General features: G+C 37.9%; 1 protein-coding gene across 13 annotated transcripts in view; it reads left to right on the top strand.

The window, feature by feature from the left end:
- Window positions 1–24077, top strand: part of BPTF (bromodomain PHD finger transcription factor) — a 131329-nt gene that overhangs the window by 85405 nt on the left and 21847 nt on the right. For 8 of the 13 annotated variants that reach the window (XM_065910563.1, XM_065910569.1, XM_065910574.1 and 5 more), the window contains 11 exons: window positions 435–614; window positions 1673–3983; window positions 8239–8363; window positions 9117–9245; window positions 11388–11538; window positions 12487–12610; window positions 15647–15893; window positions 16254–16415; window positions 16632–16783; window positions 17678–17786; window positions 21679–21896. In XM_065910563.1, coding sequence (XP_065766635.1) covers window positions 435–614; window positions 1673–3983; window positions 8239–8363; window positions 9117–9245; window positions 11388–11538; window positions 12487–12610; window positions 15647–15893; window positions 16254–16415; window positions 16632–16783; window positions 17678–17786; window positions 21679–21896 — 3908 coding nt within the window. The remainder of the gene's footprint in view (window positions 1–434; window positions 615–1672; window positions 3984–8238; window positions 8364–9116; window positions 9246–11387; window positions 11539–12486; window positions 12611–15646; window positions 15894–16253; window positions 16416–16631; window positions 16784–17677; window positions 17787–21678; window positions 21897–24077) is intronic. The other 5 variants (XM_065910573.1, XM_065910576.1, XM_065910575.1 and 2 more) reach the window with 3 other exon arrangements.

Here is a 24077-nt window from a genome sequence, read left to right on the forward strand (position 1 = left end):
ATATTCTTAACCTGGGAGTCCACAGATAAACTTCAATTCTATCTTAAGAATCCATTGAAATTTATTACAAAAGTTTCTGTATGTACTTTTTTCTAGATAGGGAATCATGGCATTAATCCAGTTCTAATATGGTTCTGTAATACAAAGTATGTTAGAAACCACTGATGCAGACTTTCTGGGGTCAGTGAAGAGGGTGAAATAGTCCCCTGTGTGAAGATTCCTGAAGTGCGTCTAAAGTGTAGTCATTACTTCTATGGTTTAAGTCAGCTGAGCATATAAGAAAGTATGTAGTATATTCAATTTTTGTTTTGTGAATTAAAAATAAGGTATAAATTGCTGGAATATACTTCATAAATTCCGCTAAACCAGGTGTATTAAAGTAAATTGCTAATATTTGACATACTTATAATTACTATGTACTTGGTTCTTTTTAGTTAAAAATAACATAGATGAAAATATGGATGAATCGGATAGAAGGAAAAGTCCACGAAGTCCAAAAAAGATAAAAACAGAACCAGATTCTGAGAAAGGCGAGGTAAAAGACTCTGATGCTGCAAAAGGATCAGACCAAAGTGAAATGGACATTTCAAAGGTTACTGAGAAGAAGGATCAAGGTAAGGAGTCAAGTGTGGAGGGCACCTGGGGTGATAAGAAAGCGCTGGATCTAGTTGGCACAGCAGGAAAGGTACTGCTTTGTCTCTTTTCAATAACAGCATTATTGAAACATGATTCCTATGCCATATAGTTCACCCACCTAGAGCGTACAGTTCACAGAATTGTTTAGCAGTCACCACCCTCAATTTTACAGCGTTCTCATCACCCCAGACAACAACCTCATATCCACTAGCAGTTGGTCCCCTATCTTCCCTAAATTCCACTCTACTTTCTGTCTTTATGGATTTGCCTATTCTGGACATTTCATATAAATGGAATCAGGTAGTATGTGGTCCTTTGTGTCTGGCTTCTTTCACTTAGCATATTTTCAAAGTTCTTCCATGTTGTAGCATATATTAATATCAGTAGTTCATTCCTTTTTATTTATAAGTAATATTCTATTGTATGAATACGTCATGTTTTGTTTATCCATTCATCAGTTGATGAATTTCTGGGTTGTTTTTTTTTTGGCTGTTAAGAATAATGGTAATAAGAACATTTGTATAGAAGTTCTTTTGTGAACATATGTTTTCATTTCTCTTGGGTAAATATGTAGGGGTGGAATTGCTGAATCAAAGATAGCTCTGTGTTCAGCCTTTTGAGGAACTTACCTTGTCTTTTGTGAACAGTTGTTTTTAAAAACTAGATGAGTTAGATAATGCATAAGCCTTAAGATGTTTTATAAGCCTAAAATAAATGAAATCTTACGTGAAGGTACTAGTATATGCAATAGATATCACGTACTAATTTTTCATTGTGACATTCCATCATTTTTAGATACTGAGAATCAGAATATTTAAGTACTTGATATGTATGTGGTTTTTAACCTTTTATAAAGTTTAGCCCTGTCCATTGACCTATTTTAATCATATCAGGAACTTTTAAATATATAGCTATTTATAGTTAAGATTTTGAATAAAAGTAAGAAAAACTGGTATTTTTTTTAAATAAAAATATTATCATGAATTTCACATTTCAGGCTAAAAATTACATTTATATCAATGTCTTTGTTTCACAGATGTAAAAGAAGTTTTAGATTCTGACAATGATAAATCCTTTAAAGAAGAACCAATGGAAATAGATGATGATGTGAAAACAGAGTCCCATGTAAATTGTCAGGAAAGCTCTCAAGTAGATGTGGTCAATGTCAGTGAGGGTTTTCATCTAAGGACTAGTTATAAAAAGAAAATCAAATCATCCAAACTAGATGGACTTCTGGAAAGGAGAATTAAACAGTTTACACTGGAAGAAAAACAACGCCACGAAAAAATGAAGTTGGAGGGTGGTATTAAAGGTTCAGGAAAGACCCCTACAAGTTCTGTGAAAAGTATGTCTGAGTCACCAGTCATAACGAAAGTAAAAGAAGGATGTCAGAGTGACTTGCTTACACAAGAACAGAGCTCTAACACAAGTAACGATAAATCCGAAGACTCAGTTCGGGGATATTCACAGAGTGATTCCTCAATTCTTGGAATCAGTGACCCTGATCATACAGCAAACAAACTTTATTCAAAAGATCAAATGTTAGAGGATGTCTCCATTCAGAGCACAGAGACACACTGTCAAAAACAAAATTCTATTCGAAATGACATGGATGAGGGTCTCTCTGACCCTGCCAGTGAAGGCCAGGAACCCAGTAAGATTAAAACAAAAGGAACTGATTTTCTCATTGATGACTCTAAACTAGCCAGCACAGATGAAATTGGCACTTTGATCTATAAGAACAGAAAACCATTCATACAGGAAGATAATGACACCACTGTGTGTCCCTCCCAGAGCCCTTTGCTTCCATCAGTGCCTAAAAGTACTGATGATAGAGATATGCCGTCTCTGTCAAAAGCAATAGACTTTGAAGGAAAACTGGGATGTGACTCTGAATATAATAGCACTTTGGAAAATAGTTCTGATACTATGTCTGTTCAGGACAGCAGTGAAGAAGATATGATTGTTCAAAATAGCAATGAAAGTATTTCTGAACAGTTAATAACTCAAGAACAAGGTAGTGAAGGCTTTGAACCACTGAAACGTGAATTTGTTTCAGATAAGACTACTGGAAGCTGTGATGACAGGCTGCAGGGTAAGGTAAATGATGCAAATGGTAGAAAGCCAAGTCAAGATCAGAAATTAGAGGAGAGACCACTTAATAAATGTATTGATCAAAACAGTCTGAGAAGTGTCACTGATAAAAAGAATAATGAAAACCGTGAGTCTGAAAAGAAAGGACAGAAAGCAAGTACCTTTCAAATAAATGGAAAAGATAATAAACCTAAAGCATATTTGAAAGGTGAATGCTTGAAAGACATCTCTGAGAGTAAAATAGGAAGTGGTGATGTTGAACCAAAGGTTAATAATATAAATAAAATTATTCCTGAAAATGATATCAAGCCTTTGACTGTTAAAGAATCTGCTGTAAAACCATTCATGAATGGTGATGTCATCATGGAAGATTTTAATGAAAAAAACAACTTGGAAACAAAATCACGTTTACTGAGGTCTTCGGGTGCCGAAGGTGACTACCATGATAGCCTGGAAACACTGCCATCAACCAAAGAGTCTGAGAGTGCCCAGGCCACCATGCCTCTGCCGTCTTGTCCAGAAGGCAGTTCATCCAATCAGGTAGAAGATATGGAAATTGACACCTCCAAAGTTAAGAAAGTTACTTCGTCCCCTATTACTTCTGGAGAGGAATCTAACCTCAGTAATGATTTTATTGATGAAAATGGCCTGTCCGCCAACAAAGATGAAGATGTCAATGGAGAACCTAAAAGAAAAACAGTCATCACAGAAGTCACCACCATGACATCCACAGTGGCCACAGAATCAAAAACCGTGATTAAGGTAGCAAAGGGTGATAAGCAGACCGTGGTCTCTTCCACGGAAAACTGCGCCAAGTCGACCGTCACGACCACCACGACCACAGTGACCAAGCTCTCCACGCCCTCTGCAGGCAGTGACGTGGACATCATCTCTGTGAAGGAGCAGAGCAGAACTGTGGTCACCACAACAGTGACCGACTCACTGACCACCGCAGGAGGCACCCTGGTAACGTCCATGACCGTGAGCAAAGAGTATTCCACCAGAGACAAAGTGAAACTCATGAAGTTCTCAAGACCCAAGAAGACTCGTTCAGGTACAGCTCTGCCATCATACAGGAAGTTCATCACCAAGAGCAGCAAGAAGAGCATATTTGTTTTGCCCAATGATGACCTAAAAAAATTGGCCAGAAAAGGAGGAATCCGAGAAGTCCCTTATTTTAATTACAATGCAAAACCTGCCTTGGATATATGGCCATATCCTTCTCCTAGACCAACCTTTGGTATCACTTGGAGGTATGCACTTTCAAATGCATTTGGGGGAGGGAGAAAGTTTCTGAAATATGAAGAATATCTCATTTATGAGATAATAGAAACAAGACAGGGAAATATATATTTAATGGGCATGTTAGTAGTGGAAATAAGATACAGAGTTTTTAACTCGGCCAGCTGGTAGGTACTAAAGCTTGCTTAGGGAAAAAAATGTTTAAAGACTGCAAATGTAAGGGAATCTTTTAGAATGAAACTCAACTTCACTTTTCATAAGACACAAGAAATGTGTCAGACATAGTTGTTTTTGTGGTCTAACCTTCCAGGTTTTGCCATGTGTTTGCTTTGGGAATGAAATAATCACAGAATTAGATACTCATCAACTTTCTGGAATGTTTGTATTTTATTAAATATTTTTATTAGATAATTCATAAAAACAGAAGATATAGGAGACATGCCTGTGACTCACACAGGTTCATCATAATGTATAAATCTTCCTGAATGTAACTTATTTGCAATGTAAACATTTGTTTTGGAGTTGTGTGTTACTTTTGTGAGGAAAGGTAATCTGAGATTCCTTAAAGAGTTTCTTTAAACCCAGAAATAGTCTTAATTTAAAATTTTCTGGGCATTAAGCTTTGGGGATGAGTCATAAGTACATAGAGTTGGCAGTTGTAAAATCATGTAGTTTTAAATTGGGGAAGGATCTTAGAAATTCGGATCTTTTTTTCAACACGTAGTAACTAACTTGCCTCTCGCCACAGAGGGAGTTAGGCGCAGTGCCTAGTTTTCCTGAATCTCAGTCCAGTCCTTTATCTACTGTGCCAGTTTCACATATCTGCCCCTTGCTTTGTCCTTTTCCATGGCCTTGTCTTTTTATCTCTTCATCTTTACATCTGAAAAGGATGGAACATGAACATCAAAAACAGGGAGTTCTATGGGACAGGGTCAGAAACCAGAAACGGTCTTATTTGCAGTTAGTTTTCGCCTAAGATCCCAAAGTTCATGACGTCAGCAAGCTCCTGAGCAGACTCCATTTCCCTTTAGGTTTCATGTCTTTGTGTCTTTAATGTGGTTTCTTTAAGTTGAAATCATACTTTTTCAGTTTTCTTTATATTACAGTTAGCATTAAAAAAAAGACTGTAATGAGTACTCTCTATAAAGGAATTAATATGACCAGTCATAGTTGGTTTGACCAAGTTTTTTAATAACTCATCTTTTGATTTAAATTACATATCATCACTCCATTACACATTCAATAGAGACAGCTGAAAAGTACAATTTCTCTGCAGGGCCTGCAATGAAGGATTTGCAGAATCCTGCAGGGAATCAAGGAACTCTTCATTACAGTTCATGGATTTGTAGGATTACTCTGCACTTTTCTGCTTTCTTCATTGAGAGCGGTCCCCAAATGTATCCTTGACTGTCCTGCAGGTAACTTCTTTCCCACTGGAAAAGTTACTGTGTACAAATACTTTAATTAAAGTGGCCTGGCACTTGTGGAGGCCAACCTTTCTGCTCTTTTCTATTCTGAAATGGAAGGTAGGCCTGACTGGGAAGCACTGTTCTCTGAACCGGTGCTGTTCCCATGTTGCCCAGGGACCCTCTGCACGGCTGGGTGTCAGAAACCTTGTACTGTTATGTTTTAATATGCACTGGGGGCACAGTTTGTATCTGTTTAGTTCATTTCTCATTTTTCAATGAACGGAAATACCTTGCTGTACATTTGAAACAGGTATTGCCTTCAGATATATGCTAATGTCTTAATTTGCTGAGGTTGAGAGAACTGTAATCCCTTCTACCTAATAGAGGCATGGATAAAAATGTAATTACTTTTGACTTCAGAATGCTTTTTTAAAAAATATATATTGCTATAAAAACCATGCATGTGAAATGCATTTTTCTACTCACACTTGAATAAAAATATGTCTGATGCTTAGAGTAGGAGCTAAGAATGCCAAAGGCACGCATGTTTGGTCTTTATTAAATTTAACGTTAAGGCTGAGCAATATTGAAAAAGTGAAGCTTGTCTCATTGACTCATTAGGGCCTTTTTTTCCCTCTACACTGTCCATTCCCGTACACTCTTTTCCCTAGGCTCTGATTCTGTGTATCATGATCACTTTGAACCCATAGTGCTATTAGAAGGATCCTTCTAAAACACAAATCTATCCTGTGATTATTCTGACTAAGCTGAGCAGGCAGGTGTGTTGGGACTTCCTGGTGGTTCAGTGGTTAAGACTCCCCATTTGCACTGCAGGGGACATGGGTTCCATACCTGGTCAGGGAACTAAGATCCCACATGCTGCACAGTGCGGCCAAAAAACTTTAAAAAAAAAATCAAGAGGACATGTTAACTACCGCAGGGCTGGGAGGGGGAGAGTGTTTGTCACCTGTACTCCCCTTTACCACCTGTGCAGAACTATGTACATTTTAGAGATCTCCTTACAGATGGTCTCTGATGTCCTTTAATTCTTCTGTTTGGTGTAGCACATTCTGGCTTCTGCCTTCCTCTCTGATGCCAGCTCCATCTCTTGCTACACCTCCACACCCCTTCCCTCCAGTCCTAGCACACCAGATGTGGTTTCTAGGAAGAAGTGTGAGCCCTCATACACCTTCCTCCTAAGCATGTGTGTGCCCCCTTGCCTTTGGTCAGCTGCCCCCACACCCATGTCTTTGAGACTCCAGCAAAGCTCTCATCCCCATCCTTGAGCCAAATCCGATAACCGCTTCCTGGTGCTTTCCTCTGTTAACAGCTCCTGAGGATGTAGGAAGAGATTAAAATTCGTGTGTCCCCAGCTCCTTTCACTTAGTTGAACACATAGATGACACGCAAGTGTTTTTTGGGTGTATAAATGAATGAACAGGCTCTAATGCATGGATGTGTTCCCCACCTGGTGGTGTTTCCATTGTAAAACCAGAGATACTTTCAAGTTGTTTGTTGAGAGTGAGCAGAGGAAGAAGAGAGAGAAGGAGAAAAACCTCCAAATAAATATTTGATTGCTCCCATGAGTCCAAGGTTCCCTAGGCATCTCTGTAGGGGGTGTGGTCTGAAAGCGACACACGCCCCCTTGCCTGCCCTGCGCTACTTAACATTTGCCCTCTAATTTAAGAACTGTCTCTACAGTCAGAGGGGTCACACGCTGATAGTACAGGGAAGAGGATTATAGGTGGAGAGGGCAAGTTAAGAAGTGGCAGCAACTTTTTGGCTAGAGCTTTTTCTTTCTCACATTGTTCATTTTTCTGACTTAACGTTAAGAATGGAAAGCACTGCTTTTCAAATACAAATTGTTTAAGATTTACCTGTACCTCCATTAGAGGAGGAAATTAATTTCGTTCCATAGTTCTTCTCTACAGTACAATCTGTATTCATTTCGGTATGCGGAAATGTCAGGTAAATACTTAATTATACAAAACTGCTAATAGAGAATTGACAGCCTAGAGCTGCTTTAAAATATTCTATCTTTAAAAAAAAAATATTCTATCTTTAAGACATACTCATTGCAGTTGTAAATTCATTCTAGAATGCATTTTTAATACTATCTTTAAAATAATATCTAATATGTTCAATAACGTTGTATGTAGTGCTTAGGAGAAACCTGAATACAGAGATTCCTTTGTCTCCTGACTAGTAATCAATACAGTAACGTCCTTTTTTAAAATTATTCATTGTATCAAAGAATTCCAAAACTATACTAATGTTGCTAAAGTGATACTAGTTTTAGCAGTATTTACCATTCAGTAGTTCCATGTTTTGCAGAACCACCATTTGAATACAGAATTTCAGTCCATCTGGAAAGCTCTTGTTGCATTTATGAGGTCTTTTTGTTTTTGTTTTGTTTTTTGAGAAAATTAAACATTTTCAGATTTGTTTCAGCAAAAATCAGTCAAGATTTTATCCTTCAGATCACTTATCACACTGTGACATTATTTCTTCATGTTTATTTTCTCTCATAATTTTTCTGACACATATTTTAGAATTAGGCTAAATTTATAAAATCTGTATAAATTATTGCCATATCAATCTTACAATGAAATGTTCTTGTTTTACAAATTTATACGGCATTTGAGGTGACTGCAACCCCCTTTTAAATTGTTAGATGCATGTTATGCCTGGGAATAAAAAAGTTCTTTTCTTAAGGGACACATAATAACCAAGCGCTTACAAAGCCGTATTATAAATATTGAAGTCACAATGAGGACAAAAAGCAGTCCTTCAGTTTAACACAGTGTGTGTATGTGTGTTTATATACATACATGGTTTTTCTGGGTTTTTCTTTCAGGTATAGGCTTCAGACTGTGAAGTCCTTAGCTGGAGTGAGTCTCATGTTGCGGTTACTGTGGGCAAGTCTGAGATGGGATGACATGGCAGCTAAGGCTCCTCCGGGAGGAGGGACCACACGGACAGGTAAGGGGCTTTTTTTATTTTCTAATTTAAGTTTAAAAGAGAAAATCTCTTGATAGTTCACTGTAAGTGTATCCGTTATTTATTAAAAGATAGTGCTAGCATTTTTAAAATGTGCTCAGTTGCTCAGTCATGTCCAGCTCTTTGCGACCCCATGGATGGTAGCCCACAAAGCTCCCCTCTCCTTGGGATTTCCCAGGCAATACTGGAGTGGGTTGCCATTTCCTTCTGCAGGGTAAATTCCCAACCCAGGGATCAGACCTGCATCTCCTGCATTAGCCAGCGGATTGTTTACCACTGAACCACCTGGGAAGCCCATTTTAAAAACACAGCTTTGGTAAAGTTTGGCGGCATATGCTATAAAATCTTGGGGTTAGGGGAGGGGTTTGAATTATAAGATGACTCACTAAAGTGTGAACCACTGCGAAGTTTTAGAAGTTATTTCTTACCATACACTGGGACACCTGGATCTCTGTGCTTGCTGCTGCTTTCCTAGGGTTTTTATTATTTTGACTGAATTTTACCACCAGAAACTAAGCTGTTCCCAAACAGCATTTTGCTCAGTTTAGAAATTTTCAGTGAGGAGGACACTCAATATTGTTGCAGTCTGGTGATGGTGCTGCAGCTCTTCATTAAGCAAATGTTTCCAGAGGTTCAGTCCATGTGTGTCTTTTTTAAAGCACCAGATGTTGTACTTTTTTATTCTTTGAATATTTTGGGTGGTTATTAATAACTGTGTGAATCAAATTTCCATAGAAACATCAGAAACTGAAATCACGACTACAGAAATAATTAAGAGGCGAGATGTTGGTCCTTATGGCATTCGATCTGAATATTGTATCAGGAAAATCATTTGCCCCATTGGAGTTCCAGAAGCCCCGAAAGGTAAGGAGTAGAAAGGATTCTGTTATTGTTCCCCTGTTAGCCGTATCTTTTATGAATTGAAGTTTGGTTATAATTATTTCTTTGACTTTTTAATAGTTCATTGTCCATGGGTTCTTGTGGGAGGCACCTTAAAATGCCTTTTTAACAAAAACGTATTGTCAGTTGGGGGATGATTGCTTTACCGTGTTGGGTTGGTTTCTGCCGTATGTCAGCATGAATCACACATAGGTGGACACGCATCCCCTCCCTCTGGACCCTCCCTCCCACTCCATCCCGCCCCTCTAGGCTGTCACAGGGCATCAGGCTGAGCTCCCTGTGCTACACAGCAGCTTGCCATTAGCTGCCTGTTTTACACATGATAGTGTAAATATTTCAGTGCAGCTCTCTCAGTTCATCCCACCCTCTCCCCCAGCTGTGTGCATAACTCTGTTCTCTGTGTCAGAGTCTCTGTTTCTGCCCTGCAGCATTGCTTTAACTCTTCATTCAACTTTTGAAAGCAATACTTTTTCATCACAGACAGTTTCATCTTTAAAAGGATACTTAAGTAATAAACATAGCAAGAATCCCTTGGGCAGTGTGATGCCCACAATCAGCAGTGCCCAGCAGAGGAAGGGTACAAATACCGCTTATAATTAAGATGTGGGGCAGTGGTTGACACCAGACCATCAGCTCCAAGACTCAAGCCTTCGAGTGTGTCTGGTTGTAGTCCTGGAGCCTGCTTCAGAATCTGACACATAAGTGATCAGTGAAGATGTGTTGACTCAAGGGTTCAAGCTCTTCTGTCACACGTAAGTGCTCAGTGTAGAAATAACCTAACAGGCATAAAAGAGTTGCTCAGGAAACACAGACAGCTATATGATAGGTACTAGGTGGCAAATGTATAGAAGAATGAGACCCACGCCTATTCTCAAGGAAGCAAAAGGTATGATAATACTATATTGAAAATCAAAAGTATTAATACTAAAAAGAGTGCAGTAAGGTGTCCAGATTCAAGATCTATAATTAGACAAAAGTCAATAATTTTATTTTATATGTGTAGTAAAAGTGCTTAAGGAAAAATCTCTTAAGAAATGTGTAAAAAGAAAATGCTGTTTATATATAGAAGCTTACTATTTTATAGAAGTTAATTGTCCCCAAATGTATAAATTTAATTTTTTTTAATCTTGATTGAATTAACTCAAAAGCTCATCTTGGGGAATAAATAGGAATGACTTTTTTGAAAAGAGTACCAACGAGGAGGGTGCCTGTCCTAAAAGATGATGAAATACTAGTAGAATTAAAGCAAGGGCATCCTGGAACACTGATAGGCAGAGGCACACAGATGGAAAAATGTGTTCCTGACCAGTCTCAACCTCAGCCTTCCATGCAAACCACTGCCAGTCTTCTGAAATCACTCTTCTTATATCTCTGCGTACAACCCAGCTCCTGCTGTTGTTTCAGTTTCCTTCTGTTGCTTGCCTGTGATTCTGCTGCTTCGCTTTTTCCTGAACATATGGGACGGTTCATTGCTTGTCTGTCCTTACTTTTTATTTTTAAAATCTTATCATTGGAAATTATGTCTATTCTTAATAGTTTCCAATCCCTTCTCTCCATTAGTAACTCTCTAGTCCCTCTTCTCGGTGCCATGATCGGGAAATACAGATTGCCAGGGCTGCACATGTCAGAGACCCCCCTAGCCCGCCTGGGAGGACAGTGCCGTGCTTCTTGAAGGAAGTTGGTGTCCATGTTATGGTCTGAAGGATGGTTAAGCAGCAGTCAAATGAGGATGAAGGGAGCTAGGAATAGTGTCCAGGCAAAGGGAACAGGCTGGGTAAAGGCTCATAGGACTTTTATATCAGGGGCCAGCAAACGACAGCCCATAAACTTTGACCCACCATCTGCTTTTGTTAGTAAAGTTTGATTGGAACACAGCCGCACTTACTCACTTACATGTATGTTGTTTTTGGCTCTTTTTATGATACAAAGGCAGTGTTGAGAAGTTGTAACAGAGACCATCTGGCCTGCATAGTCTAAAGTATTTACCATCTGGCCCTTTAAGAAAACTTTGCCAATCCCCGCTTTTCATGATATAAGAGAAGATGCCAGAAGTACTGTAATTTTAGAAGCTATATTGCTTAGAATACTCTGGTTTCTTTTCCAAAGAAACACCTACACCTCAGAGGAAAGGCCTTCGATCAAGTGCGTTGCGGCCGAAGAGACCAGAAACGCCCAAGCAAACTGGCCCTGTTATTATTGAAACCTGGGTGGCAGAGGAAGAGCTGGAATTATGGGAGATCAGGGCATTTGCTGAAAGGTAAGGAAATAGCTTACATGTGATCAGATATTGAAGATTTCTGTCACTTCAGAATTCAAGAATTACTTCTTGAATAGTTTATTCAGTATGTCCTAATTTTGATCCACATTTTGATTCTCTAGCTGTGTGTTGTTTATCAAGGGCCTCTTCCTGATTTTTATGAGCTATCACCCACTTGTCAGTTGTGAATTACCTTGATTTATTGTTTTACTTTTAAATTGAAATAATTTTATACTTTTATGACATTTAGCCAGATTTCACTTAGTATTAGAGTCCAGATGTCTGACAGGATACAGGCTTACTCATTTTCTTGCCCTTTGCAGATGACTGCTTTTTTTGTTGTTTTTTGTTTTTGCATACTGAAGGTTTGTGGCCCCCTACCTTGAGCAAGTCTGTTGGCACCATCTCCCTGACACCATTTGGTTACTCTGTGTCTCTGTGTCACATTTTGGTAATTCTTAGAATATTTCAAAATTTTTTATTATCATACTTCTTATAATTGTGATCGGTGATCTTTTTTTTTAATTGAAGGATAATTGCTTTACAACGTTGTGTTGGTTTCTGCATACCATAGCACGAATCAGCCATAAGTATACATGTATCCATCCCCCATTTCCTGAACCTCACTCCGACCCCCATCCCCACTCCCCATCAGTGATCTTGGATGTTACCACTGTACGAAGGCTCAGGTGATTATTAGCATTTTTTAACAACAAAGTATTTTTTAAATTAGGGTGTGTACATTTTTTTTAGACATAATGCTTTTGCACACTTAATAGGCTACAGTAATAGTGTAAATATCACTTATATGCACTGGGAAATCAAAAAAATTCATGTGACTCACTTTACTGCTATATTTGCTTTATTGCGAAGGTCTGGAACCAAACCCACAGTGTCTCTGAGGTATGCCTGTAGTTTCTGACAAATTCCTCCTTTCTTTTCCTGCAGAGTGGAGAAAGAAAAGGCACAAGCAGTTGAGCAACAGGCTAAGGTTAGTGAACAGAAGAAGGCAGAGGACTTCAAGGCCCAAATGGAGGCTCACCTCAAACAGCAGCGATTGGCTGCCCAGCAGGTGGGGGAGTTGGTACTGTCCCACCTGGCAACGAATTGACATTTTTAGCCAAATTCATGCACGCTAAAAGCACAGTAATTATATGTTTATGTGGTTTTGTTTTTATGTGTATCTCACACATGTATCTTAATTTCAGTACTTGAAAGTAATTCTGTGGATATACCAAGCTGTGGTTTTGCAAAAAGTGTACATATTTGAAGAACACTGTTTGAAGTCTAAGCTCTTCTTTGTTATATTTCATTGAGTAGGTTCTTTTTTTTTTCCTGGCTGTGTCATGTCGTGTGACAGGTAGGATCTTAGTTTTCCAACCAGGGGTTGAACCCTCACCTCTTTCAGTGGAAGCAGAGTCTTTTTTTTTAACTTTTTATTTTGCATTGGGGTATGCCCGATTGACACTTTTGTCATAGTTTCAGGTGAACAGCGAAGGGACTCAGCTGTACATAGACGTGTATCCTTTCTCCCCCAAACCCCTCTCCCATCCAGGCTGCCACATAACATGGAGCAGCGTTCCATGTGGAAGCACAGGGCCTTAACCACTGGACCATTAGGAAAGTCCTGAGGAGTAGCTTCCAAGGATAATTTTTTCCTGCAAAATTTTGAGCTATAAAATCTCTGTAGCCTATGAAAAAGCAAATTGTGCCTGATAACTTAGGGACCTCCATAAAAGATAGCTACTGCTTCATATTGTTAAGAAGATACTATAAAAGCTTTTAGCCAAACTTGAATATATGAATTTTCAGGATATAGATAAAATAGATACCATTAGCTTGGTGATACAAAACTAAATTAAAAATTAAATATTAAATCAGATTCTTCATTTCCTCACATTTTACCTTGTCCCTCATATTTTATAGAACATTTTTCAGGTTCTTATATATCTTTTACAGTGGTTTACTATAGGTCGTCTTTACTTAGATCAAAGTTTGAGATAACAACACTTTGATTTTGTTGTGTCTGTCTGTCCACTTGTACAAAGACTGACTGGTTGTTTTGTTTTTCATTTTATGGATGTGTTTTATCATCTCTATGATGCAACCTAGGGTTTTGCTTTGGTTGTGGGAGTGGGGAGTGGGCAGGGAGTCAGTTTCTATCATTTGATAATGAACTTTTCTCTGGCAGTTGAAAGTCAGAACCTGGACTTGATTTATTACCCATTTCAGTCCCCCAGGAACATTGTTTTCTGTTTTCCCATTGTGTCAGTTTCTGAGGTGCTGGGCATACATCCTGAATACAGCTTAATTGAACAGAGCAGGATATAGTTAATTTATACATTACTTCAAAATCTTTATTCAGAATCTTTCTTGAAACAGGTTAGTCTTCATTTTAATATACTTTTCAAATTTAGCAGTGAAGATGATCGTAACTTTTTTTTTCATGCAGAAATTAAGTACTAATGACAGCTAGAATTTAATGACAGACTTGCCTTTTTGAATATGTATACAAACCCAGCAGATTCTGTGGACATATAAAATCTATGATTTCTCTTACCCTTGTAATTTTTTATACAATTTTAAAGGTTATACTTCATTTACAGTTATTACGAAATATTGGCTGTATTTCCCATAAGTCTACATTTCCAATATTTAAAGGCATAGACCCAGAAAATAGCTATGCGTTTAGGGGGATGTATTTGGTCTCTTTTTTTTTTTTTTTAAAAAAAAAAAAAAAAAAACAAACAACCTAATTTAGTCAGATGAGATTTCTAGGAATCCAAAACTAAACTCCTTTTCTTCTGAGAAATGAGAATTTATATAAAATACCTCACTTTATTTTCAGGCATACAGGACATGTACAAAAGTAACAGTAAAAAGATTGGGTGTGCTGTCTTTGCTGAGCCGTTTTCGAAGGCAGGAAATACTTCAGCATTGAAATTTGATCTTCATACACAACTCAGCTCCACCATGTACTAGCTTTGTGACCTTAGACTAGTTTGTAAAACTAGTCTATAGACTAGACTAGTCTGTAGACTAGTGTGCAGACTAGACTACAAACTAGAGTCAGTTTGTAAAACTGAGTCTCAGTTTCCTCATCTTTAAATCATAATTTAAAGATCCAAACATTAAATAGGATAATGAAGGTAAAGGGTCTCCCACCAGGTTTGTAGTCAATGCCATCTGTAGTTTTTACATGTGTAAACTTAAGCTGTCATGTCAGTAAGCTGTCAGGAAAAGGCAGCTATCTATGGGAAAAGAAACATTGTCCTTGATAACCCTATAGTCTGAAAGATCAGATTATACCATTCTGTATAAAATAGCCTTAAGGATTTTTATGTAAAAATACTTGAACTGAAAAATATAAGTCTAGAAAAATTGTTTATAATTTTCAGCTTGCTTGATTGCAGATTTGCCAACTTGAACCCGGGACCTCTCGCACCCTAAGCGAGAATCATACCCCTAGACCAACGAGCCACACAAATGATACCCGCCAACTTGAATAGTGATGTTTAAATATTGATCTGTTCTTGGGGACTTTCCTACTGGCTCAGTGTTTAAAACTCCATTGTTCCACTGCAGGGGACTTGGGTTCAATCCCTGGTCAGGGAATTAAGATTCTGCGTGTCACATGGAAAAGCTCCCCCGCACCCCCCAAAAATTGACTCATTCTCTATTATTGGATAAATGAGCATCATGATAAAACTGAATCCTTTTACAGGCCCATCATTTGCTGTCTATTCTAAACCCCACCACCGAGTTGCACGATATCCTTGTGTCTAGTAAGATCATCCATGTCTCTTGTGTTTTCAATCTGAAAGCTTGGACCTTTACATGGACTGGAAAACACATGATCATTTCAAATTTTTGTTGTGAAAAGCTATTTTTAATAAAGTATATGTGATTTAGAGTCATGACAGTATTGCCTTCCTCAAGAAATTAAATTCAGGTGTGAGTTTATATGAGCACATTTTTAGAAGTAAAGTATTTTTAGAAGTTTGGTGCAGTTTCTTAGATAAGAAGGAATTGTGACTGGACTTCTTACAGAATGGTGTTTTTATTTGAAATGATTTTTGTTCATGATTTCTCTCCCTGACTTTTCTAGAAACGTTTGGAACAGCAGAAGCCTACGGTGATTGCAGCTTCTACTACTTCCCCAACAAACAGTACAACTAGCACCATCTCTCCAGCACAGAAAGTCATGGTGGCCCCCATAAGTGGCTCGGTTACAACTGGAACTAAAATGGTACTAACTACTAAAGTTGGATCTCCCGCTACAGTAACATTCCAGCAGAACAAGAACTTTCATCAAACCTTTGCCACCTGGGTTAAGCAAGGCCAGTCAAATTCAGGTACACACCTGTGATTAAATAAAAGATTCTTTCATTCAAGAAAAAGAAATTTCAGTCCTCTACCTACTGAAATGAAACTTTTCTTAAGAAAATTCTTTTTCTTCTGCAGCCGGTTGAGCAAACCAACTGTAACAGTAGGTTTGTTACAGATAATGTTCCTAATATTACATTAGCAAAACTCCTCTCTTACATTATTTCACTTTCAACATTTACATGGTTCACTTACTTTGAGTGGAGTGGAATGTTTTTCTTAAAAATACAAAAATGAGCCACATTTCATGCCTTGGTGCCTTCCTAGAAGTCACTGTGTTGCTGGTTATTTTAAATCTGAAGCTTATCGAATGTCTTATACCCCATTAGCCACCAGCACAGCTGCCACATCTGCTACCACCATTGCCAGCACAGGTCAGACGTTCCAAATTACAGGCAATCCAGTCACTGTGGCAGGAAAAGTAATTACCAAACTTCCACTTCCTGCAAACAGCAAGATTGTCGCTGTAAATGTGCCGGCAACACAAGGAGGTAAGGGACATGTGGAGAGTTGTAACTCACATTTGCCAGATCATGCTGTTGCCATTACTTTTCATTTCCTTTTCACTGATTTCAGTCTTCGGATCTCACATTTTATGTAGCCCACTAAAACCCCCCGCCACACCTAGTTTCTCCTCAGAAACCGAGTAGTACCTGCGGTGTTACTAAAGAAGCAGTTATTAATGACTTCTTCGTCTTTTTTTTAAGGCGTTGTTCAAGTACAGCAGAAAGTCCTGGGTATCATTCCATCGAGTACAGGTACAAGTCAGCAAACCTTTACTTCATTCCAGCCCAGGACAGCAACAGTCACCATTAGGCCCAATACCTCAGGCTCTGGAGGAACCACAACCGCTTCCCAAGTAAGAGTCCTTTACAGGTTTATTTGATGTTAATAACCACATTGGTTGGAGTTTTTAGAATGGCCTCCTCCGGGATTAATCCAGCTCCTAATTGTTCTTTGCCCTTTACTTTCTCTGTGACAAAGTATTGATTTTTTAAAAAATTTGTTAGTTATATTTCTAGTGAACTGTTCATTTTTAACATTTTGTTAATAGCACATTAGTACATTTATGAATCATAAAGATTGCTTTTCCAGGATTTTACAAAAATGTTTCTTAATTGAAAACAGTGGGGAACACTGGACCACCCAGGAGAACATTCAGTACAACTAAGAAGTAGAGTGAAAAATACTATCCACAACCCTGAAACTAGTCTATCAACTGATACGCATGCATATTAGATACATCACTTCTTTGACACTAGTATTATGAAAAAAGTTTAATGTTTTGCAGACTTGAGAATGTTCTAAACATAACACTGAAAGTAATATGCTCCATAGTCTTTCTTTTAAAGTATGAAAGAGCTTTTGGCTTCCGATCTTGCTCCTGTGTTCTCTGGGTTACAGATAAGGATTGGCGCTCAGGAAAAATAGGACTCCTCATTTTCCTATGAGCAACTGTGGTGGTTATAGACCAGGCTTTCCTGGGTCTTGTTCTTTTCTTTTAGTCTGTAGGCTATTCTTGGTATCAGTGATGAGGAATGTCATATGATCTGATTTAAATGCTATTTTCTTCCCTCAAAATTTTGTCTTTATTCTGATGCTTCATATAATTTAATATGTAATGTCCAAGAGTCTCTGTCATTTCTGTAGACATGTTTATCAATATAGAAGGTTTAAAGCTCTCTGTTCCTGAGTCCATCATGCTCTAGTCTTTTAAAAACATTTAATTCCTTGTCCTTTGTGTCATTTGTAGGTCATCACAGGGCCTCAGATCCGCCCTGGTATGACGGTGATTAGAACTCCACTCCAGCAGTCAACACTAGGAAAGGCAATTATTCGAACACCTGTGATGGTACAGCCAGGTATTCATCCACCCCAGCATTATCATTTTACATCTAAATAGCCAGTGTAGGAAATCTATGATATTCTGTATTTGGCACTCCACATATTTCTAAATACCAATATGAATTAAGATTTCAAAGCATACTAAATTTCTGATATATCATGGGATGTCCTGATCGATTTTATTTCATTTCTGGCATTGTCAATAAGAGAAAAGCAGATTCAAGTATACTTGTTTAAAATGTTCTTAAAACCTCTATTTAATGGGATATATACATTGAAATCATTGGCGTAAAGAGAATGAGCAAAGAAATCCGTCTGTGTGGTAAAGAACAGATAAAATCAAAGAAATGGCTAAGAAGCATTTAAATGGAAAGCATGAGACAAAATTACAAGGGCAATCCCTGCCCTTTTTAATGTAAATGTTAAAGCTCAAATATTAAAAGTTGAAGCCAATAAAGACTGAGTGGAAAAACCTTTATGAGAATGTGCCTAAAAGCAGATTACCACAAAAGGTTTTAAAAAAAAAGACAGTTAAGGATACATGAAATAAAGGACAAAAAAAAAAAAAAGAAGGGGGAGAGAGAAGACATCAATAATCCTATTAATACTGAACAAAGTCAAATTCAAAATTAAAAAAAAACAACAACTAGGACACAGAGGGTCATTTTATTTATTTTGGCTTAAAGCTAAAGATTGCAGTGAAGATGTAATGTTGTATCTTTAAATAAGATGTCATTGAAGTGTATAAAGCAAAAATTATTTGAAATCAAGGAAGGATTAGCTGAAGCATAATAGACCAGAACCAGACTGTATCAGTTTTGTACCTTTAGGAATACACATTAGTTGCAAATACTTATGAGCTGTTCCTATGAAAATGGTCTTAAAATGAGCCATAGGTAAAACCTTGATGAATTTCAAAAAGTAGAATATGTATAGACTACATTTTTTGTAGTGAATCTAGAAATTAATTTTAAGGTATTATACTAATAACTTTTATTTGCTTGGAATTTAAAAACATATGTTTTCAAAAGTAACTTTTATGTTAAAGAAAATGTGTCATCACAGATTATCAAATAGCAATTAAGTCAGGCTGCAAAGTTGAACTGAGAGGCAAATTCATTCATTCAACAAATATTTGAGCACCTACTCTAGGCAATTGAAACATGTTGGTGAACAAAACGGACTCAAAAACCCATATTAAATCTTAATCGGAAGTTAGAAAAATATATAAAACAAGTCTTAATGAAAATAGGAGGAAGTAAAATAAATACAAGTAATAATGATTATAAGGCAAAAAAGGCAAATATTAAACTCTTTCTTTTGCAAGTCTGATCTTGACAAAAGGAAACAAAATGCTACTTTACTAAAAGTAGGAATGAGAAAGTGCCATAAAAATAGAATGAACTAAATCTTTTTGAATAACAAGGCATAATTATATACTATGTTTATAAATTCCTAGTCTTTTTAAAAAATTGTTTTGGCCATGCCACATGGTATGTGGAATCTTAGTCTCCTAACCAGGGATCGAACCCACGCCTTCCTGTGGTGGAAGCATTGGAAGCCACTGGACCACCAGGGAAGTCCCCTAAATTTCAAGTCTTAATGACTCATATCAAGGAAAGAGATTTGGGAAGTTGCCATACTATTACCTACTAAAAAGAATGCTAGACTTCATGGGTTTATAGGTAAAATTCTCTGAATTGGTTAGAAAGCAATTTCTTTCTTATAAGAAATAGTTTCAGGGCATAAGGGCAGGGGGTGGGATTGATTTTTTTTTTTCCCATTCATTTTACAGATTTAGCATAATTCTAGTATAAAACATGGCTTGGTATTTTTTTGAAACAGCAATCCCCTAAGGCTTAAGCAAAATTTATCCCAGAGAAGAAAGTATGGTTCGTTATTTCAGTTAATACTACAATGACAATTGATGAAATTTAATATCTATTTGTGTTTAAAAATAGCTATCAGGCAGCTAACTTAAAGGGCAGATAAAACTCACGTAGAGAAGAAGAAACGTTTATAGATGATAAGTGATAATAGACTTGCATATGTGAATATATATGACTGTGTCTGTGTTGTATGAAAAGCAAGGTGGCCAGTGGGGCTGGGGGTGCCCAGTGAAGATTCTTTGGAGTTGTGGTCAGAGAGATGGAGGGAGAGTGGATGTGTGCTGTGTGTGTGTTTGTGTGTGAGTATGTGCAGGTCAGTGTATCCCTGTGGTCAAGGAGATAGAGGGAGAGTGAATGTGTGTGTGTGTGTGTGTGTGTGTGTGTGTGCTGGTCAGCGTATCCCTATTCCTACCACCACACTCGTTAGCCTTTCCCAAAGTCAAACATTCCCAAGATGGAGTAAAAAGTGTTTTAAAATTTTTTAATTTGCATTTCAATGATCTAAAAATAAATTTAACATGTACCTATGGGGGATCATCTGAATTACATCATAAACCAGTCAGTACCAACCCTTTTATCCATCTGTGTTTATGATGACATTGTATCAGTACAAGATGATGAAGTACCTTTTCATGAACTTTTCTTTGAACTTCAGTACAAGAACATAGTGTTGGGGTCCAGAAGTTCTTAAATTCAGGCACTTGTCTACATATACTATACTATTTTTCGATTCATCTTAATGAATCAATGGATGACAATAACCAGGAAAAGTTTAGAAGAAAGAGAAAAGAAAGAAAACTTATCCTGCCAAATTTTAAAGCATATTTTACAAGCCACCAGAATTCAGGAGCATGCTACCAAAGGAAGCTAGCCCAACTGAAGAAATACAGGCACTGTGATGCTGTCATACTATTTCTGATTGCTGGAATATGTTACTTTAGTGACAGGGCTGGCAAAAGTTCAATGAAATGAGTACCCAGTGGTGGGGGGATTATGAATGAGTATAACCTTTCTAAAATTCAATTTAGTATTGTGAGCATACTGTGAACACAGTATCTTTGGGAGGAGTTCATTCTAAGGAAATAATTAGAAGCACAAAAAAAATTTATAAGCAGGGATTTCACCATGGTGTTATTCAAAAAAAGAAAAGGGGAAAGTGTTCTAAGGGTCAAATTAGATTTAATTTTATACATAATGCATAATATTAACCACCAATCATTAAAAGAAATATACACAGAAATATATATGTAGACAAAAAAGGACAAACAGGATGTGAACATAAAACTTCAGAAATATGATGTTATTTACTAATGAATAGTGAATTCAAACTTTGTAAGTATAAAACTAGCTACCAAATAATTACCGTCTGATTTTTTTTCCCAGTTTTATCAGGTTAAATGAGAAACAGTTTTTAAAGAAGATGGTAGAGCCATTTCAGTTAGACTTCATTCATTCTATAGATAAGTGATTGAACAGTAAATTTGAAAGCATTAGTTAAGCACATTGCTTTAATACTGAGGGTATAGGGGTCCTTGCCCTCTTGGTTCTCCCAAACTGTCTGGCAGATAGCTGTAAGAAAAGCTCATTTGTAAATATAATTGGCCCAGAATATCCCAGATTATATGTGTTTTGTTTAAAAATTACATTAGTTAATTGTGTGTTGTTATTTTTAATTTGTATTCGTAAGGAAAGACTGCCTAGAGGCATTTTTTACATATTCTCTTCAATCTTCCGTATTACCATTTTGACTTTAGAGTCACAGGAAGAACATTGTTTGTTTGTTTTTAACTCTTCTACAGACGGCAGGAGTGGGAGAGAGGTTGAGTGAAAAGAGACCCATTGACAAGCGGGTGGGCCCTGCAGGTGTGGGTATATGACTAAAGGCATCTGTCTGTCGGCATCCCATAAGTCTTTTTGAAAATTGAGAAAATACATTCTTGCGAAGTGTTGAAAGATAAATCTCAACTCAAGAGTACCACTCAGGGCACAGAAGCACTCTAATGTTTTGCTGTTTACATAGGTGCTCCTCAGCAGGTGGTGACACAGATCATCAGAGGGCAGCCTGTTTCCACTGCGATCTCTGCCCCTAGTACTGTTTCCTCCACACCTGCACAGAAAGGGTTAACTTCAGGAACATCCACCCCGAATCTGCAGCCTTCAACCTCACAGCCGCCTCGTCCCCAGCAGGGACAGGTGAAACTGACCATGGCTCAGCTCACTCAGTTAACACAGGGCCACGTAAGTAGTGTGACTTCCCTTTTAACTTTAGAGTGATCTTACTTACATCTGCTGTAAGTTTTAAAACATGTGCTTATTTTCGGAGGTTTAAAAATGTACTTGTTTTAAGAAATGGCTGCTTCCTAGAGTCAAAGAAAATTACTTTTTTTTTTCTTTAATTTATTTTACTTTACAACATTGTATTGGTTTTGCCATACATTGACTTGAATCTGCCATGGGTGTACATGTGTTCCCCATCCTGAACCCCCCTCCCACCTCCCTCCCAGAAAAGTACTTTTTAAAGGCAGGATGTGATACCCCTCAACTGTCCAGAGTCCTGAGATTGTGTGCTATAATAGCAAGGTATTTTATTAGTTAACTAATTTGCTTGGGAAAAATAAAATTTGAGTACATTAGGCTGTTTCCTGCAACACACAGTGTTACTATCAGTTCTATCAGTTCTTCAGTAGTAATCCATAGAGTGAGTGTGGTTGCCATCAAAATCCTGAGAGAGATGTTTTAAAGCTTGACAAGGTGATTTTTAAAAAATATATATGGAAGTTCAAAAGATCCAGAGTAACTCTAATACTTTTGAAGAAAAGGAAGATTTGCCCTATGTAGTAACCTGATCGGAAAAGGCAAGGGCACCCCACTCCAGTATTCTTGCCTGGAAAATCCCGTGGATGGAGGAGCCTGGTAGGCTGCAGTCCATGGGGTCGCTAAGAGTCGGACACAACTGAGCGACTTCACTTTGCCTTTTCACTTTCATGCATTGGAGAAGGAAATGGCAACCCACTCCAGTGTTCTTGCCTGGAGAGTCCCAGGGACGGGGGAGCCTGGTGGACTGCCGTCTATGGGGTCACACAGAGTCGGACACAACTGAAGCAACTTAGCAGCAGCAGCAATAACCTGATATCAAGACTTTAAATTATAGTCCTTCACTAATTAATACAGTAAGGTTCAGACACAAGGATAGGTAGACCAGTCGGTACAGAACAGTAAAAGAGGACCCATATGTTTATGCGGACACTTGATATATGACCTGGATGGCAGTGTGAATCATTAAAAGGACAGACTTTTCAATAAAGGGTCCTGGCACAATTGAATATATATGGGAAACCATGAACTTGAACCACAACCTCAACTCATAAACTCAGCTCCAGGAAGATTAAAGTCCTGGCTGTGAAAGATAAGACTGTAGTACTTGTCAGAAGGTAGGAAAGGCTTTCTTAAAAACAGAAAATACTCACCATAAAGGAAAAGATTTATAAATTAAACAAAATTAGAAGTAATAACTTTAGTGCGTCAAATATAAAAGAGTGAAAAGAATGAGGGGATGGTATACATATAGCCAGCCAAGGATTGTTCTCCAGAAATGAAGAGTTATTACCACAGGTTAAGACAGAAAAAATCCAGATAACTTGGTAGAAAATAAGAATAGACAACCTTGATGAGAATAGAGGAACTCTTAAATGTCCACAAATCGAAAAAACTGCTGAACTTTGTTAGTAATGAGGGAAATGTGTATTAATACTATATATGAAGAGATTGGTATAAAGTAAAATGTCAGACAAAATCAAGAAATAGCAAAAACATGGAGTAGAATGAACTCTGATACACAACTGATAATAATGTAAATTGGTTTGGCCACCTTGGAAAACTCGGTACTTTCTAGCAAAGTTGAAGACACAGCATGCCCCAGGTCACAGTAGTTGCCCTCCTAGGTACGTTCTCTCGAAAAGTTCTTGTTCATCTGAGCGCCAGAATAATGGACATGAATGTATACAGCAGCCATCGATTAGATCAGTAAAGTGACGATGCCTTCCTACAACAACTGAAATGAACAAACTACCACAATGTAGAACTACACTGTTGAGCTAAATAAAGAAGCAAGTAACAAACAGACATACGTTATGATCTACTTGCCTAGGATTCAGAAACAGGCAAAACTAGCCACCTTGTGTAGAGTTAGGGGGCTGCTGCATTGCCTTCCTGGAGCGGCACCAAGGGGCGCGCTTCCTGTTCTTTGTAAATGGTGCTCCTGAAGTCATGAGCCTGTGGCCCCGTAGAGATCTGTATACACCTCAGTGGTCACAACACGATGAAATGCAGGTCCTGTATCCGTGAAATTAGTGCTTCCCTCTAGGGCGAAAGGAAGAAGATTAAGATCAGAGCAGGTCACGTGCAGAGCTTCTTGGATAC

Source organism: Muntiacus reevesi, chromosome 18 (assembly GCF_963930625.1).
Source record: "Muntiacus reevesi chromosome 18, mMunRee1.1, whole genome shotgun sequence".
NCBI lineage: Eukaryota > Metazoa > Chordata > Mammalia > Artiodactyla > Cervidae > Muntiacus > Muntiacus reevesi.